This window comes from Agelaius phoeniceus, chromosome 4, assembly GCF_051311805.1.
Source record: "Agelaius phoeniceus isolate bAgePho1 chromosome 4, bAgePho1.hap1, whole genome shotgun sequence".
NCBI classification, from domain to species: Eukaryota; Metazoa; Chordata; class Aves; order Passeriformes; family Icteridae; genus Agelaius; species Agelaius phoeniceus.
This window is the reverse complement of record NC_135268.1, coordinates 48,807,830-48,827,849: the sequence shown is the minus strand read 5'-3', so window position 1 is coordinate 48,827,849 and position 20,020 is coordinate 48,807,830. Positions and strand designations below refer to the sequence as shown.

General features: G+C 36.7%; 1 protein-coding gene across 1 annotated transcript in view; it reads right to left on the bottom strand.

Annotated features, from left to right (window-relative positions):
- The window catches only part of CORIN (corin, serine peptidase), a 112,787-nt gene that overhangs the window by 81,991 nt on the left and 10,776 nt on the right, over positions 1-20,020 (bottom strand). Inside the window, 2 exon segments of the mRNA XM_054632672.2 lie at positions 6,783-7,235; positions 13,309-13,453. Coding sequence (XP_054488647.2) covers positions 6,783-7,235; positions 13,309-13,453 — 598 coding nt within the window.

The following is a 20,020-nucleotide window of genomic DNA, read 5'->3' as shown; positions in this document are numbered from 1 at the left end:
CAAAGAGTAAAAATACATGGAACTTCAAGGAGGGTGTGTTAGTTATTCACAGAACTTACTGCAATATTAATCCTAACAAATATTTGAAGTCTATTAGATATCTTACATGGGACATTGTTTCATCAGACTGAATTTGAAGAGATGAACTACAAACAGAAGAACTGCAATAATGAGCCACAAATTTATTAAAGAGAATTGAAATCACAAGCTTAGCTAGAGGTAAATGTATGACAATGTTAACAATATCATTACAATTTTCATACAAGCATCTGAAGTTTTTGGCAAACTTGCAGTTACCTGACAACAGTAACACACCAGGTGATAAAAGCTAGCAAGCTTTTTTTTCCCTTATAAGCATAAATGGTAAAGAAAAATTGCTCTATATATTAAATATAATGGCTTTTAAGAATCCTTTGGATTTCAGCTAATATATTTCACATGTCAGAAACTTCAGTTTCCTTTCCAAGCTATGCTCATGTACTCATAAAAAACAGCAATGGTAAAACTGATGAAAACCAGGTTCTTGATAATGAATTTTGTGAAAATCCACGTTTCTCTCAGCTTACTAATTTTGCCTTGTGAAATGCAAATACAATTTCAAATTTCTTCAAGGGAAGAAAAGCAGAATTTTGATTCTTTTGACTAGTGAAAACAATTTTAAATGAGAACTGTATTGCCAAATTTTAAGGCAGCTTTTTACACTGTCTTTAATTCTGAGAGAAAATTCAGGTATAAGTGAGGTAATGAAACAGACTGTACTGCTTGAAGAGAAAACACTCTCAAGCATGGACTCAAGCACCAACAAAATTAATAATTACCGTATTAGTCTAATCATGCTTGCATTTGCATGGCAAAGATACATTTGAGTGGCTAAATTCCTGCCCTTATAATTAGGACACTGCTTATGTTCTTCTGTGCCAATCTGAAAAACCAAAACCATTTCCTGTTCAAGAGAAAATAATGTTTTAACAACATCTTGAATTCTTTTTTTATTTTTGAGGACAAGAATACCCTAAAAATCTACCATGGGTCCAGGGCTGCTGTTACTCCTTACACAACTGAGTCTACTCCAACTTGTAGGAGTAATTAAACAAAAATTGAGCTAAAAGACAAAATGATTTATTAGATTGCTGCTGGAAATACTGGGGATTAGGGAGACTCAAGCTCATGGACTGACTTGGGATGCAGTTACTGGATACCTTAGCTTCAGCAGGAAAAACTGATTTAGTATGAGAAGCACAAGGTTGAGATAGAGAGACATGGAATTTCTTGTTTCTGCATCACTCGTGACAAATTATGTCCAGCTATCCCCATCGTGGTTTTCATATTGCTCCTTCCTACCAAACAGAAAGGTGAGCTAGACCCTCTCTGTAGTAGTTCTGGGAGAACACAAACTTCTTTGTAGTAGAATTCTAATAGTGGCAGAACCCCAAAGACATAATAAGAAACGCTGTGTAGTGACAAAGAGATCTATTTCAGTTATAAATTGAACATAGTTGAGTGATAAAAGAATCAGGGTAACATCAAGTGAAGTGAGTGAAGTGAGCTGAGTGAAGGACTGCAAAGAAACGAAGCCGTTGCGTTTCAAAGATGCGTTAGAAAGGTGAAAAGACCCAAGGTTCCTTGGATGCAAGCAAGCAACCATAAATCCTGTGCTTTTTTAAACTCCTGCGCTTTCTGAAACTTTTGAGACAGGGACTCGCTTTTACGAGAAGACTTTTCCACTTTTTATTCCTTGAAGCAATCGTTTAGGGCTCGGGGGGCGTTCACCCTCCTCCGCACTTGCGCAACTGACCGTGTTTCGCTGCCCGGGAGCGCCCGCTGCCCCGATCCTGCCCCTCTCCGCCTCGGCTTCTGCCCCGCTCCAGGCCCCTCTCCAGTCGCACTCCTGCCCCGTTCCAGGCCCCACTTCTGCCCCACTCCTGCCCCGTTCCAGGCCCCGCTCCTCTCACACTCCTGCCCCGCTCCGGCCGCGCGGGACTCGCGTTCGCGGCGCCCTCTGGCGGCGGCGCGGGGCAGGAGCGCGGCCGGGCCCCGCAACGGCGGTCGGGCCGTGCTGAGGGGTGCGTCCGGCCCTCACCGCCCCTCACCGCCGGCCGGGCCGCGGGGATGCCCCTATGGATGGGCATGGCTGAGGATCAAACTTGGCCGTGTTACTTTTCACGTTAGGATATGGCCACCAGTATAGTTCTCCACTGAAACTGCTTCTGTGAAATGGCAGAGGTGCTACGAGACTGTCTGCTAGCGGAGATCTACGGGAGACTTGGCACAAAGGAAAAGCAGTATTAAATATACATATGCAAATACACCAGTGAATGGAAGAAAAAAATCAGATACTAATACTTCCTGTCCCAGTGTATATTCCATTGATCTACAGGATGTTTTTCTAGGAAGAAGGTCATCCCTCGCTCTCTCTACTTCTGTCTCCCCAGTCATTAGTATTACAAAACAGGGAGTCATGCTTCATCTCAATCAAGTCTCCCGCTTTACTGCCTCAGTGCAGTCAGCTTTTATTTCCAAGAGAAAAAAGTAGCAATAAATTGTATTAATATTTCCTTGGGAAACCATGTTTTATTCTTTTTAATAGTTACTATTTAAAATGTGGTCTTTTTTCTTTTAAGCATTGATTGACAGATGAGTAGAATATTACTGCATATACTTCTAAACTCTATGAATAAACACTACAGAACCTATTGATTCACCTGACTCCCATCCTGATGGTTTTGCTATCAGAAAACTCTCCAGTGAGCTGTCCTCATGACTTGGGACCATGGTCCATGCCTCCAGAAAACATTTAGATATGAAGAGACACCAACTCAAATACCTCAATAGGAAAAACATATTCCTTCACTTGCTTCCCAACAGAGAGGTAACACAGGATACATTTAACTCAGAAGCTGACTTTTGGTAGCGGTCACCATTATATATTCAAGAAAAATTATAGTAATATTGGGCAAATATAAGGAACAACCACCTAGGACTATAACAACAACTTCTGGCAACATAAAATCTTGAACCTTCAGAAGTCAGAAGTTTCCAATGGACTATTGTTTCTACGAGCCCCAACAGACCAACTCACAAGCATTTCCATACTTTCTGGTTTTCCCATCATCCGGTGGCAGTAAGTCCATGAGGTCTTTTTTTTTAGCTTACTGCCTGATACGAGAAAAAAGAAAAAAAGAAAAAAAAAGGCAACTCCTCATATAATGAAAAACACTTGAGTAACTGTTCTATTTCACCTAGACACTCAAAACGGTCTGACTATCCCCCACAACAACTTACTAACAAGCCAGCTGTCTTCCAGAAGGAAACAGTGTCTTCCTTCTATTTAGTGCCTCCCACATCTAAGTCTTTCCATGTCTCTATTGGTCTGATTGCCTGCTATTTGCCTTTTCCAATTCAACTGCTATCTTTCTTAAGTTACACAGACGTGGCAGGACTTTCTATTTTGTTCTTGGTAGACTTCATGATGAGGATTCTCATGGAGACAGAATGCTGACTGCAGCAGACCATCAGGTCCTTATTTTGGTCGCAACACTAGCTGAAAGTCCAGCATTGTATTTGATAGAGTTTGCATTGTTTCCCACTGTCCAGCATTCTTTCGCATCTATTGGCACAGTCATTTAAACATTTTATCAGTCACCGTTTCCACTATGAAACCTTTATGTGATTCCCAGCTACTCATTTTAGGAAGCTAAATCTGTATTAGCAAAAATGTTATTACTTGACTATTTTCTATTTTCCCTGATCAGAAAACACTGTCTGTCTGTAAGATTCCACCAGCAACCTTCTTCACTCTGGAGCCTAGCCATTCATTCTTATTTCTCCTATGCATTTTAACAAATGCATAGTCTGTGAGGTCTGTAAGATTTCTTGGTGAAGACTCTTGTTAACAGCATTTTGAAAAGCCAAGTATGTTGTATTAACCAGCATTTTCACTGTCGCCTTCAAAGAACTTTCTAATACATTTGTGAGCCATTGTATCATTCATTCCTATTTACCCACTAATCTATTCTTTGCTAGAATTTCTGCCAAAGAACTTCCTTCTTCTTTAAGGATTTCTTAAGTACTTGATGTCATATGTGCCAAATTTAATTCCTCTCCAGTTAGTAACTCAGCAATGTCTTACTTATGTTAGTTTCAAATCTTTACTGAATACCATATGGTCACAATATTTATAATTTCTCTTATTAATGTCTTTTACTGAAGTTGTGGTTCACCAGTAAAGCAAATCCAGCACTAGGAATACTAGCATCCGACCAAAAACTTAACAGCCACATGAATGCCAGTCCAAATGTGTTCACAGAATTTTGTCTGGTTGGATTTGAACTGGCAGTCTCTATGTCATATGACATATCATTAATCTTTTATTGTACTGCATAAAATGAGCATAAAGTCCAAGTTACACATGCTTACTGCATTCACCTCTCCACATTTGAACCAGATGAAACTTGGACTGATGGATGACCTGCTAGTGTGCCTTGATGATGATGGAACATCAGTCTGACACACATTAGAGGTTAATTTCCTTACAAGATACGCTTAAAAAACTCAAACCTCCGTTTCACATGGATTCAAAAGTAATTACGTCAATTCATGGGAGGACAAACAAGTGCTCACCAGGACTCACTGCATATCACTGGAATCTGCTACCACATAGTGTTCAAGTGTCTCAGCAAGCCAGCCCTAGCTCATTCTTCTTCAGGTATGTGATAATGTTCACAGCTGGATTCAGACACTAAGCAAGAGAGAAATAATTTCATCTACTACCACTAATCTGATGTGGTCTTTAAGTTTTACTTGTCCCAAAAAAAAAATGTTTACTCCAACAGAATATTGCAGTTTCACTGCTCCAAAACTCATTTATATATCACTGTCCTCCACATCAAAATACTTAAGAACTTCCTGTGAACATCAGACCATGTCCTGTGTTACCTTAGGGATCTCTCCATGAAGAAAGTTGGTTGAAAAAAAAAGATCAAAGAGACTAAAGATGAGTATAAGGAGTTAATTTGCAAAGGCCAGGACAAGAAAGGAAGTGAGTAGAAGACAGTGCTAGAAAGCTCCTGCTTTCTAGTCCTCCATGCCTTGGAGAGCCATGGGAACACACAGTTATTATGAGATCAAATTCTTCTGGATATTTAATTTTTTTTTTTTTAAATCTACACACAGAAATAAGACAATGTCCCCATGAATATGGATAAGCAAAACACTTGAAAGTGGAATCAAAGAGTGCGAGGTTATTGATTAGTAACGTACCATCTCCGGGTTTTGGTTTTTGTTATCTCAGTTTGGGATGCGATTTTTTTGTTGTTTTGTTTCTTGGGTTGTTTTTAAGAAATCTTGTAGTATATCAAATTTGACTTTGAAAACATTTTGTCCTTTTCTCTTTACACAGAAAATACTACGCCACAATAGAATTCCAAGTAGTCATGCCTGCTGAATATACACGCAGTCATACTGCTGTTGGAATGATCTGCACTTACCAGAATAGAACACATACTTGGAAAGTGTTAGAAGTGCTTCTCTGTATATTACCAAAAAGATTAGAAATCCAAACCTAAGGCTGTCCTGAGTCACTGTAGTGATGTCCCTGCATTACCACTGTAGTAGGGAAAAATATCATGTGCCATACAAATGTGCATATTACATATACATGTTATAAGCATCTCAAAAGAGTTTAATTCCAACATAGTAAGAAAAGACAGAAGAGCTTTACACTGTTTCATCTATACTTCCTGGAATTTCAGGTATCTCAAACATGATTATGAAAATATTTGTAGTGTAGCACATTATGATTTCTTGCTGTTCCTTGGCACAGTGATAATTTGCCAAGTTGCCAAAAGAAGTAAATAAATTAACCACTAATAGGATTCAAGTGTCCATTTATATACATTTATTCTGAGTTTGGGGTGCAGGGGGAGAAAAAGAGAGAAATCTACATAAGAAAAATCACTTAGCAAACAGAACCTGCAAAAAGCCTGAACCATTCAGATGGCTTATGAATGAAGTCACTATAGTTTAGGGGAGAGAAGAAAATACTGATAAATCAGTGATTTACATTACATTTTCTCTATGACCTTACGAATAAGTTTTGCTCTGTGCTCCGGTGGGATTAAGAAAAAAGGAATGGTAAGCAGCTCCAGAGAAATGGATTCATTTCAATATGGTACCCTTTTGTTTCAGCAATTAGCAAAGCAGTATCAGGGAATTCTTCACTACCACTAACATGATGCATCAATAACATTTACTATGACATTAATGAAATGCACCTACCTTCACAGTAAAAAAAAAAAGTCCTGATCCCAGCTAATTGTTGTTACTCTCAAAAATGCCAATAGAACTTCATTGCAACACAAAAAAACCTGCTTCAAATTAGAGAAGAATTTATCCATTAAGACATAAAAAGTTATAACTGCAATTACATGCCAAGATCAGGAATGTACTTGCCACATGCATAGTTTTAAAGAAACAGAATTTACAATCTACAGATTTATAAGTGCACTAACTCATTTCTAGGCTTGGTAAGCCTGATTATCACCAATTGAAGAATGTATTTTAAGTTTTCATACTGAGAGAATTTACAGCATCTTCCTTAACAGGTTGAACAAATGTTCTGATAAGAAACCAGCTGATTGCAAGATGGAATGTACGCAACAAAATAAATTATGGAAAGGGACACACGTTCCTTAGACCTCATAGAAACACATAGGGGAGCATGCCAATAGTATGCTCTGTAGTTTTGGGTCAGAACCATAGAGCCAAATAAAATATAAACTTACTTTTTTTCTGATCCATTTTTTGTGACACAGATGGACGGGTAGGACTTAATATTGGCAGAGTGGTCATCCTCTCAGTGTTGTTAAAAGAAGCCTCTGTAGACCACAACGTCATTTCCTCTGCAGTGGCAAAGAGCTGGGTGCTGTCTTCAGAGCCCTCTGCCAAAGCAGCTTCAGAGGCAGGTTGATGACTGAGCACTGTGGCTTGAGTTGGGGGATCAAAGGAATTTTCCTGGAAAGACTCTCTAAATATATTTGAGTTCTTGTTCATTTGGTCAACGTGGGATAAAGGCGTGGTGGTCCAAGAAGAGGGCTGAGTGCTGAGATCTACTATGGGATCAGTCTCGGAACTATTTTCAACCATATTTGGCAAAAGATCAGGAGACGTTTCAAAGTCACCATTAACTGTGAGGCCCTCACTTCCATTTGAATAAAAGCATGTTTTTTCTAACACTCCTGCAATAAAGGACAAAAAACACCAAAATTACCATCACCTGGAAAAGTGTTACCAATTTGTTTTGGAAAGTTAATACTAACTAAATACTGGCACAGATTTTAAAAGTATTTTAATATCAAAATTAAAATTAAGGACAAATTTAAGAGTTCTATCTGGCAACAAAATGGCAGGAGCACATAAAACATGGTGGCTGTAGGATAAATAAATGAGCTTAAACTATTTTAATCGTATTTATAGTATGTCACCAAATACTTACATGTTTAAAACTACAGAGTGCAATTTCAAGGAGCTTCAACATGCATTCATTCTATCATTATGTTAACAAGATGGACAATGCTATTTTTTACTCCTTTTAAATTGCATCATCTCTTGTTTTCATAGTACCACCATCTTCAGAAATCCAATTCTGAAGCTTTAAGGGTATCAATACATTTTCAACATATTCCATATTCAGTAATTTGTAACATGGAAAGAGATACTGTTTTCTCTGTATAAGATTATGTACTTCAACCACCACTGCTAAATATGGGGCCCTGAGTTATTTGTCATTCTTCTCTGATACTGGATTTTAAATATACAGTTATTGTCTAAAATTTTGTCACTTGCTGGCTTTATTTTCTGATCATTTATCATATTAGAGACAAAACCAGACTTTTCTTAGTTGTATATGTTGAATAGTTGCAAGTAATTATAATTCACAAACAGTAAGTAGATCTATCCCAGAAGCACTGGGAATTTAAACTACATAGTAAGATAACTGATGTTTAATCTAGTAATCCAAATAATAAAGAAGACATCTTTAACATGTGTAGAACACACAACTTATTTATCTATATTAAAAACAACAAATATTATCTCAAATTCTTTAACCAAATGTGTCAGAGTCATATTTAATGCTAGAAGAGAAGCGCCACTCTGTATTACAATATAAGAAATTTTTGGCAAACAGCAAAAACAGCAAAACCTGCCACTGGCAGGTAAAACAGCTTAACAATCATAATAGACACAGTGCACCTAGACTTGATCATAAAAAAATTTAAAGGAATCATCAAAACATAAAGTCTTTCAAATGTACCAAGTACCTGGGCAACAACTGATAATTTTAGTAATTTTTCTTCATATTCATTTGACTCTTCATTAGCTGCTTGGTACAGATGAACCCCAAATGGCAGGGGGGTTGGAATTAGATGATCTTTCTATGGTTCCATGACTCCTAAGTCCACAGAACACTCAGCACCATCTCTCCCAGACTTAATTTGCATTTTGGTTATTGCATTTACCAAAATGGCAGGTTGCACCATCACCTCCCAGTTAGGCCTTGTTCACCTGCCACTGCCGCAGGCTCTGTACCCACACAAACCCAGCTCCAGGCACCACACTGAATCCCATAGGGTATCCTGAGCCCATTCCCATTATTGAATTCCTCTTCTCACTTCTCTGTGCACTCTGCTGCTAGAATAAATTAGTTCACTGGTCTGAAATTCAAGGACTGGGCAGGCAGAAATGCTTATTAATCACAGCTACAACTGAAAATGACAGAAGAATCCAACTTAAGTGCCTTTGGGTTGGAAAGCTTTAGAGGTAAGGGAAAAAAGAGAACTGGAATAGCTGAGAAGGGGCAATGTCAGCATTTTCTTTTTTACTGAGCAACTTTTAACTATAGCAAATGCAAACAGCAAGAAAAACTGGTGAAATTTCTGAAATATAGTGAGTTTCGATTAAACAGTTACCATTTGAGATTTATCATATCATCATTTATCCAGGCTGGATTGTTTTGGCTCCAGTGTTACTAACTGTGAGTAAATCTTTATGTCTAACTTCTACTGGACAAACCCAGGGGAACTTTATACATACATACATACATATATATATATAAATATATAAATGTTAGGGTTTCTGGTTTTCCACCAGCAGATGTTCATATATCATTGGGGTTTGGAGGAATTTACTGTGTGTACTTTACAGAAACAACTAAAAATCTCCCACCTGCAAATGATTTAAGCAGCACTTTTTTTTTTGTTTGAGTCCTCTAGTCAAATCAAACAGTAAGCGCATTTTCACAAATAGGGACTAGTATTAATATGATTTGCTAAAGTCTAAGGAAGAGAAAGTGGTTCTGCTCAGAAATTGTGCTCACTAAAATGTGGCTTTATTTGGATGCCAGGTATTTGTGTTCAAACAAAGCTCTGAATCTCTAGAATTCAGAAGCCTACTTTGTTTCAAGTTTCAAAAGTTATCAGGGTTTTTTTTGCAGTTTTCAAAAAGTTAAAATAAGCTTTTTGAACTCCTGTGGGAAAGTGCATAGTATTTTTCCATAACTCAAGAATAGCTTAAGGTATTTTTTCACATTCTCTCTCCTCCTCCTCCTCCCTAGACTCGTCTCTTCTCTTCCACTCAGCATAAAAATAGAAAAAGGCTGTAAAACATTGGTCCCAAAGAGTTATTAATAAATTTTAAATTAAGTTAAAATGATTAGCTATTTATATATCACTCAGCAGAACAAGAGGCAATGCATTACAATACAGGTAAACTCTTGAAAAATGTTTGAAAACCCCCTTTGGTTTAATACCATGGTCAAATAAATACTGTGAAACAAAATATTGAGGCTACCCACTGGATTCTATCCTCTTCTCTCTCAGACTTATTTATTTTTTTTTCTGGAACAACAAATAATAACTATGTCTATCAATGCCACTACATCATTTACTTCTTTCCCTGAGATCCCCAAATGCTTGTTGACTTCTTCAACCTATCTTTCCAACAACTGCATTTTTTTATTCCGTTTTTACAGTTTCCTAGTGATAACAACTCCTCTTAACAGGGGGACCACACAACAAAGCTCTTCGACACAAAAGGACTTCCTAATTGTATCATCTCCACTGACAATGAGCAGTATTAAAATTCTTTTTAACAATTTTTCCCTCCAAAATAACATCAGCTTGGCTCAGGTATGCCCTTGAGGGAGGCAGGTGTAGGCCCCTGGCATTCCCCACTTGCTAGGTCTAGATGACAACTCTGTTTCCACTGTTAGGTCACCTTCCTGAGTCACCTCTTTCTTCTCCCACATTCTCCTCTTATCCTGTCCTTTTACCACTGCACCATAGAGACTTTAGGCACTTTATTCCAGGCTGCAGAATCCACTCTCTGAGCTGGGCTCCCATTCACTTTAATTTTCATCCTTCCCCCCACCCTTCCCCTAAAAACATTATTTTAACAAATATTTTTTAACAAATATTATTTTAACAATATTTTAAATCCCAAATTAAGCTTACTGGATATGTTTTTATAGCATCGATATTTAAATTTAAAGATACCTAAGAAAACAGAGTGATGCTTTAAAACAATCAGTTCTTTCTTAATCTCTTCAGTGAAGAGAAATTAACTACTCTCTATCAATGTTTGCTAACAGACATGCAGCACATACAGAGCGTGCATTTTATTCATGTATACACAGGCACACTATACCAAACTATTCTTCAGACTTGGGTTCATACAGAGCTGTAGATGGTAAATCATAAGCCAGATAGTTAATTAGTTGAGAAATAGATGTAACCATTTTCAATTTGTGTCTCCAGCTACAGCTGGGCACGTCCAGATGACAGAAACATGAAGTATGCCAGCCTTCCTTCATTGTGCTTGGTACAAAACAGAACTACTGGGACCAGACCCATTCATTTCAAAGCAACACTTTCCAGCAGTTTTAATGATAATTTCCATTTGCTGTTCACTTTGGGGAATTAATATTTTGCTTAAATATGGACAGGTTTTAAAAAATTGACAGTTTACTTAAAAATGGACAGTTAAGAGATTTAAGAAATAGTCACACTGTTCAAGCTCATAAATTGAGATGCTGGCAGCGTAACCTGTGGAAGATTTCTAGCTCTTCAGAGCAGGAAAGCTTCAAGAGATCAAGTCTATTTAAAAGCTAATGAAACAGAGCAAAGCAGTCAAACAAAGTATGGGTAATTGATGAGGAAGTTGTAAAGGAAATAAAGCATTAGTTCACTAGTACAGCTGGCCAGCACATATGAACTGAGATTTCTCCTGCAGGGTCTGTACCCATGACTCTGCACTCTAGAGAAATGGACACCTTACTGATACTGCGAAGGTCCCATAGTATACCAAACTATTGCATGTCAGTCAAGCTGCAGTAATCTACCTTTCTTTCTTTCTTTTCTTTCCTTCTTTCCTTCCTTCCTCCCACCCCCCTCCCACCTCCCTCCCATCAAATAATTTCTATTAGCCACTCAATACTATCAACTTATTTCTTACACAGTAAGACTTCATACCAGTATTAGAATTCAGTTATTATTGACCTGAAATAAATATGAAGTAATATTTTGGATATATTGTATTATTAGTTACTGTAACAGACTATATTCTATTACACACACTTTAAATCCCCACAGCATTAGTTCATCTAATTCTGATCATCAAATATATTTGCTTCTAGGATATCAATACATAGAAAATGAAAGCTGTTGAGAAGAATAGTAAATTATAAAATGTTTATTCAAAAGCTGCTTCTGAAGGGACCTTTGCAGGTTTTAGACTTGGGTTATAACAGCAAGCCTTTTTCTTTACCCTACCGTAGTGACGTTGACTTAAGAGTCATGATTTTTGCTACAAAAGTAGAATCCTAACTGGCCCCATTTCCCAGAGGATTTCATACATTTAATCACAGGTCAATCCATGCCTGAGAAAGAGATTGAGTATAACTGATGTAAATACACCTGCCTTTTTATCTGGTTTCTCACCAAAGAATGAAAATCTAGGGCAGAGGATATGAAAGATACAAATGGAATGCTAAACATAAGGAAAGCAAATTTAAAGGCTTCCTATTTCCTAATTGCAAGACTTACTTGATCTTAATCCATTTCAGACTGTTCTTAGTTCAGAAATACAACCCAAGGCTTACCTGTCAATCATAACATTCACTAGCTTTGGGGGTTTTCTTACTTCCTGAACTTAAACTAAATGAAAAGAACAGGCCTACAACGTCGTTTGCATATCCTTTACAGACTGAATGGAGAAAACAGATTTAAGTTACTCTGATTTTGACAGTACTTTTGAAACATCTTTACTTTCTTCCTATGCTTGTTGTTTGACTGTGTGATATGAATTGAAATTGGAGTGTTCAAAATAGGAAAACAGATTTATATCTGTATGTCTGGATACTGGATACAATACCCCACTTGTTTCAGATGTGCTTCTAAACTACCTAAGGAAGCCCAATTCAAAAATGTTCTCACTAACAAAAAGAAAAATTAAAAAACCCCAAAAACACTCAGCACTGAAAGCAAATTTTTTAAACTTTTTTCCCTGAAAAAATAATGCTTTAATCTAGTTTCATTGTCCTTTTTATTTTGTACTTGAAGCAATTTAATGATATGTCAGCTTTTCTAAAAGTAACAAAGGGAAGACTTTTTAAAAAAATTATGCTAATAAATTAGCACTTTTTAATTATGAAAGACATATGCACAAAATTACATAACAGACTAAGCCATTACGATGTCTATGAATACCTTGAAACAGTTACCACAAAACATATTTGGGGTTCTGCATTGATACCTATTTTGTATGTAGATGAAATGAACAAAATTTTCCTTATTTAAACAGTAATATTTTGTATGCTGTTCAGAAAAATTTGTGGCTATTTATTAATTAAATTTCACCTGAAAATAAGAACCAGGTTTGCATATAAATGTGTGACATAAACAGATATATATTCCATTCCACTGACAGTGATCTAAAATGATAGCAAAAGTATCTTTTTTACTTGCAAAATGGCTGCTGAACACTATCTACATGTTCAAGATAATGTGTTCTTCAAAAATCTACCTTGAGAAAACTAGAAAAGGTTTCCTCATCAATACTTTAAATATGTTTCAAGGATATGAATGTAAGTAGCAGATGTATTTCTCTGCAACAGTCACTAAGTAGATTCATTTTTTAGATAGGTGTGCTAAGACGTATGTCTAATGTCTACAGTTATATTTGCACTTGAGAATGTGGTCTTAGTTTTAGTCTCTTTAATTTAAAAAGCATCTCCTTAATTAAAAAAGCACTCACCTACAAAGGTAAGCAGAATCACCAGCAAAAGGATCAGAGCACAAATGCATGGAATCAGTATCAGGAGCAAAAGTCGAAGGAACTTGGCAGAAGCCAGTTTCTGAGAGCAGCCATCCCCCATACTATCCTCATCTGTTCCTAAGACCTGAAAAATAAAAATGCAGTTTTATCATGCTGGGGACCATCAGTAATACCTATGTTTTCAATAGCAGTCGTCCCTCCCTACTACACAGCTACATGATTTAAATACATGCTGTATATGGCTAATAGATTCTTAAGGACAAGTTGAATGTAAATTTTCTTCCCGGTGGACAGTCTAGCGCAATCCATATCATTTATTAAATTTTACTCACTATCCACAGACCTATAGCTTCACTGAAATGTCTAAACCTTTCTAATGAACTGAATGTTGGATGGGCATTTTATTTGAAAATAATGCAAAATACATAATAAACTTAAGGAATAAGGCTAAATACAGATTATTTTATAATTTAAAACAATCCATTACTAATTATTCAAGAGCTCTGTGTTCTTGTTTCTTTTATTAAAGAATCAACGTAGTATTATAACCTTTAAGTGACAATAGAAGACTTATTTGCACAGTAATGATGTCTGATTTTTTTAAGTACTTTATATAATGCAAATCACATTTTCTATTATATGAGTGGAATACAAAAGAATAGAGAAAAACAATTTTCTGAATTCAACTGAGCTGTACAAAAATTCAAACCCCTGTAAAAGCCTAAATATGCATTTTATATTTTTTAAACCTAACTCCATTAATACTATGATCACATATACCGGAGAAACGTCATTGGTTTTAAACAGAAACAAAAACAAAATTCCAAATTAATACTTAATAGCAAGGTTGAAACTGTTACAAAGTCAATGCCCCTTTGTTTGAAATTGACCAAAAAATAAAATCTTCCCTGTGATAACGTGAAACTGGATGGTAAGTTTATTCATTACAGACAGTGTCTTCTCAAAGGATGACTAATAGTTTATCCTCTTTGTCAGGAAGATCAATCAAAGATGGTTGTGTCAGGACACAAGAGTAAAGGCATCCATTACCCTGACAGCCTCACCCCGAAGAACCTCAAGAGATTGAAGTCTACAACATAAATAATATTAGTTCTTGTAAATGCCAGTCTCTGTGGGTTATCCCTTTGGCTGGCTCTGCTGAACATGCCTTTCTGTAAAGAGCAGGTCATCAGACTGACTGGCATAAACCAAAGCTGAACTATTTCTTAAGGAATTGCTGCAGACACTGGATTTGTACCACCCCACAACCTCAGTCCCATTTTCTGCACTGAATGAGAAGACCTCAGGCATAAGTAGGATTTGCAGAATTATCTTCTATCATTCTACAATATCTCCGGTTCCAGCATGGCACAAAGACTATTTGGAAGGTAATTTTCCTTACTGATAATAGAATTACCAACTACTCCTGAAACCTCTGGTTACTAGACACTGCAAGACCCTTGACAGACAGCAGAAGCCAAGAAAACTGCATTTGTGAAGTTGTATGTGTCTTTTCTGACAGTGCTAAGCATCACATCATCTGACCACTTCGAGACTCATCCAGTGCAGTGTCTGTCCCATTTGACTTCTTTTCCTACTTTCACTGTTCAAAGTAAAGACATTAACACTGAAAATGCATATGGTATTGGTATGGTATGAGATGCTAGTAGCATCTCCCTTGATAGTCTTCCTCCTATTCCAGTGATTCAGTCTCAAGGCAGTCCTACTACTAGATTTATCTAGCAAGCAGGATGGTAAACTTAAAGATGTTGGATTTATCTGAAAATCTGAAACAGCCAGCTCAGGATGAGAACAAAGAGTGTCGAAACAATCTGAGTGAGATGACAAGGTCTGTAATCTAATCCTCATCTTCCACAACACAAAAAATAAAAACAATATTGCAGAGAGTTAATTGGTTGTCAGAATTATTTTTTCTTAATCAGCAGCTTATTCAGAAGTAGTAAATGTTTCAAACCAAGACTTCAGGATATCTCAGCTTAATTAATGCCCTTGTCCACAAGTGACATCTAAAACATTCAGTCACAGATAAAGTTAAGGATTTAGGTGAATATTAGGAACTTCAATCCATGTAACATTCAGACAATACCTGCTTGACTTCCTGCAGTCCACACTTGTCTACCTTGTCATATTAAAGTCTTCAGTGTCTGCCTGACATTTTGCTTCTGGTAATGCTGGAATCCAGCAGCTTTAGCTGCTGTACTCATAGCAGGCTTCCCTGAATCCCACAACCTGGGTTTCCACAGGGTGTATTAAGTCCCCTTGTGAGTTCTGAGCACAGGTAACAGAGGAATAACACAACTCTGCTATGGACTCAGATCTCCCAAAATTCTGCCATAATTACTTCTGAAAGCGCAGACAACAATGCAATAGATGCAGTGCTTCCACAGGAAAGGGGGCAATTGAGTTCAATACCCTATTTTGCCTGAAGCAGTTAAAAAATGAGATCTACAACTGAGCAGACTATCACAACCACATAAACACAGACTCCTCTTGAATCAGAGCATGCCATGCCTTGAACTTATGATATTCTATTAAAAAGAACGTGGTTCTTCTGAGCCAGACAACAAGGAGGAGGACCATCACTACACAGCTCAGTGATCAAGGCACTCGGGAGCTGATTCTTAGTTTCTTCAAGACAAACAAAATTTAAATCCAGCTCATTTTCCTAAAGAAATTACTCCCAACCAAGATGCACTTCTTGCAAGTCCCAAGCAGAAATGTCCAACTCTACCGAGTGTAATACAAAGTAAATTCTGACCTGTGACTCCACGAAGAGTTTGTCTTAGGAGTAAAAACTTAGCAAGAAAGAACAAAATTTTTGTTCTCAAATATTTGAAAAAACATTCAGAAATAGTACCCATCATCACTTTTTGACTTTTTTTGTTAAGAGGGGTTGACATTGATTATTTTGGAGGCACATGAGTTCTTAATAATCTCAAGCACAAGTGTTTAACTGACAGCAGTTATCACCATTGTTGTATATAAACCTTAGAATCAACCTAGCAGAAACATTAAATGTGTGTCAATTAAAACAGTGATCCTGTGTTTACACGAGAAATGTTTTCTGAAGTCTACTAGTGTTGTAAATACTACTTACTTTACATAAATGTTCAAGACTAAAAGAGAACATCAAACATTTTCTTTCTTTTCTACTCCTGAAAGCAATAAATCTCAATCTTTGTATTGACAACTCACTGCCACAGATTTTAAAATGGGCTGTTATATCCAAATTTACTTTCAGTGTCTGCTCAAGAAAAGAATGCTGTATTGTTAAAGACATGCTTCTTTAAGTACCATGAATTGCGTGCTCTGTAGAACTGCAAAATAAATATTTATAGGCAACTAAACAGCATGTCGTATTTTTCCCTTCTACAGGAAAAGACCTCAGGAAAAGCAATATACCTGTTTAAATCATCATCAGTGACTATGCAAGCATAAATTATTTTTTCCACTTTCCCAATATTACCATTTTCCATCACTTGAACATCTACATTAGGTTTTTTCTGTCAATTTCTCTGATGAATATGAACTAAAACTATAGATTGTGTTGCTGTTTCCCATATCAACAATGAGAATTTAATAAAGTGTCCTATAGATAAACATGAATGACATGAACACCTACTGGTTGTATATTCCCTGACAGTATTTCTTTTTCTCTTGCCACCAAATATTGCAATACACAAAGAATACATGCACCAGCTTGAAGTGCTCTAGTATGACAATGGTATCTGCATAAACTGCAGACGTGCTCTGTTCTCTCAGTTCTTATGAATAATGGAATAGAGGAACAAATAATAGACTAAAGACATAAATAATGGAATTGTCAGATAAAAATGGGCCTATGGAAGGAAACAGGGGTGCAAAATGCTTGTTCCTTGGCTCACTTCAAGATTCTAGGTTAGTGGCTGAGAGAAGAAACCAGTCTCCCTCAACACTTTGTGTAGTTAACAGTTTCTCTGACTCATTCTCTATGTCTGAGGTACCTGGTAGATACTTATATCTCCCTTTCCAAGGAAAGGACAAGAAGACTTAAAAGCAGGATCCTTGAGGGTCCACTGAAATAAATCAACCCTAAATGCTGAAGATTTCAAAATGAAATATATTTAGCCAAAAATCTATAGCACTGGACTAAAACATATTCTCAATACTTGAAGAACAGGTGCAAGTTCTCCTCCAACCACTGCTATTAGAAAACTCAAACTAAGAAATATTTTTCAGAATTAAATACTGTGTGCAGTTAGGAAATATCTGTGTTTGTTTTTTAAGGCAACAAGTAATTTGCTTTTAATACAAACATGCTTTGTATTTAACAAGAATATAGTCAGAAGAGAGGATACCTAAAAACATCAGATAATTTCTTCTGACAGCTAAGAGGTTTTGTCCCTAACAAAATTACATTAACCACTGCTAACCTGAGTGGCATTCTTTCAGTAATGACTGCAATAAAGGAAATAGACTAAAAATAAATTCTGAGCTAATTTCAGTGTGTATTTTTAAAAAATTCTAGGTTTATCTAGGACTGCTGGATCAGACTGCTCAGTTTATTTTCTGGAACCACAGAGGGAAGAAAAAAGTAAGATGAAAAAGAGTGTGTAGTCCCATCTGACTGCAAAAAGACTAAGAATTCATTGGACCAAAATTCACAGCTTATTTTCTGCAGGACGTGGAAAGAATCTGATCTCATGGCTGTCATTTCAATAACATGCCTGTCATATTAAAGCAGAGAAATGACAGATTACATTAAGATTTATGGGTGAAAAGCCTATGGCAGTATGCAATTTTCCTTTTAGATACTAAAAGTATCTAAGTTACTAGTCTATAAATCAGCCTGAATCATGGTATAAGCACTCGACAAAAATATCTCCTGCTGTTGTCACCACAGAACTAACAGATGTTCTCCCAATAAAGGAGTATCATTAGAGCTAATTGCCTACTGTCAGTATCTTCTGTGCATGATGGGTCTCTACACAGAAATGTAGAAGACACCTCCTAGATCAGAAGCATTAATGTATGTTGAGCAAGCCATACACCAAAGCATTATTTAGTGTTTGTAATGGAGAGAAATGGAAAGAAGTACTAACATGAAATGCAGAAAGAATGTCAGAGGGCAATAAACAGGTCACCTCATAATGCCATTGCTCTCAGAAGTCCACATAATGCCATTGAGGAATCTGCTATCCAGCCAAGCAATAATTATGTAAGATTACAAAAACTATCTGCAGCTCTTTCCATATCCTTGATACTGCTCCTCTTCTAATGTTGAAGCAGTGCTTGGTTGTCAGGTCTTGTGATTTCATCTGCTTTTATGATGCTGGTCTTAAATCTCTAGATATGAACTGACATGACCATACCAGCCAATACAGCTTTTCCTTTGCCATTAGAGGAAGATGGTTCCCATCTGTTATGGCTACAGAGCAAAAACTGAGCATGTGAAGTGTCAATGTTTAAGCACAAACCACCACATATATATATATCTATTTAACCATACTCATTCTTACAGCCTTTTCTGATCAACTCATAATATTCTAAGGCCTGGTAATGAGTAACAGAAGCTGAAAATGGCCTACATTTTTTATCAGTTCTGTCCTGTTTACATGAATACTAGGAGGCAGCAATGCACCTCCATTCGACTACTTTATTGTCAAAAAAATATAACATCATACTTCAATAGTCATTGTAACAAGTAGAAAGTGTGAGATAAATCCTCCAGAGGTACAAAGTCACATATTAAAAACACATATAGGCAAAAATTTGCAGAATATTTCATTTTCAGTGCCAGAGGAATGAGAGAGCCAAACTGAAATGGACGCTGACAAATAAATGTAAAGGTAGCATAAGAAACTGGATCCTAAGCAGCTTTTGTCTGCATTTACAAGCAGTACCCAAATTCTAGTGTACACAAATTGAAGAACAGTAGTGTCATAGTTATTCTAAAAGGAAATAGTGCCATTTAGAGGGGGAAAAAAACTTCTGATACAGTAAAGTAGAAAAAAAAAACAAAAAACCAAACACCTTTTCATACAGAAGGCAGGAAAAAAACCCAAACAAACAACCCTTTTCATACAGCAAATCAGCAAACCTGAAAAGTATGTTATCATCACAAAGTTATTTGCCAATAAAATGCACTATTTTCCTGATAGTTCAAGTTTATTGTAATCTTGTAACTTCTCCCAGGGAATTCCATATCCTCAGACAAAATACAAATTGCTCACATAAGCCATTAGAAGTCCATTTGGACGATCAGACCTCCCTTCTCTTCCATTAAATTAATCAATCCAAAATACAGAGTATCCCACTAAGGGAGATGTCATATAAAGCTGGGCATATCTTTCCAAAGTAAGTATTTGGTTGGTGCTAGAGGCCAGATTCTTTTGCTTGAAGCATAAACGTGAAAGTTTGGAGTTCTGAGCTTATTCTCATTTCATCTAGCTCTTCAGGGAAAGAATACACTGTTCTATCCTGACAATGTAGTGGACTATAAAGGCACTTTGAAAAACATCTATTTGATATCAAAATAAACATAAATAATTTAATAATTGGCCTCCCTAAAAATATTTTATTTAGGCATCAGAAAGCTATTGACAAGCAAACTCTTGACCTTGACTCTCCATTACAGGTAATCTATGCTTAACATCTCATGCAAAAGATGGAAGTGGAAAAGAAAGGATTT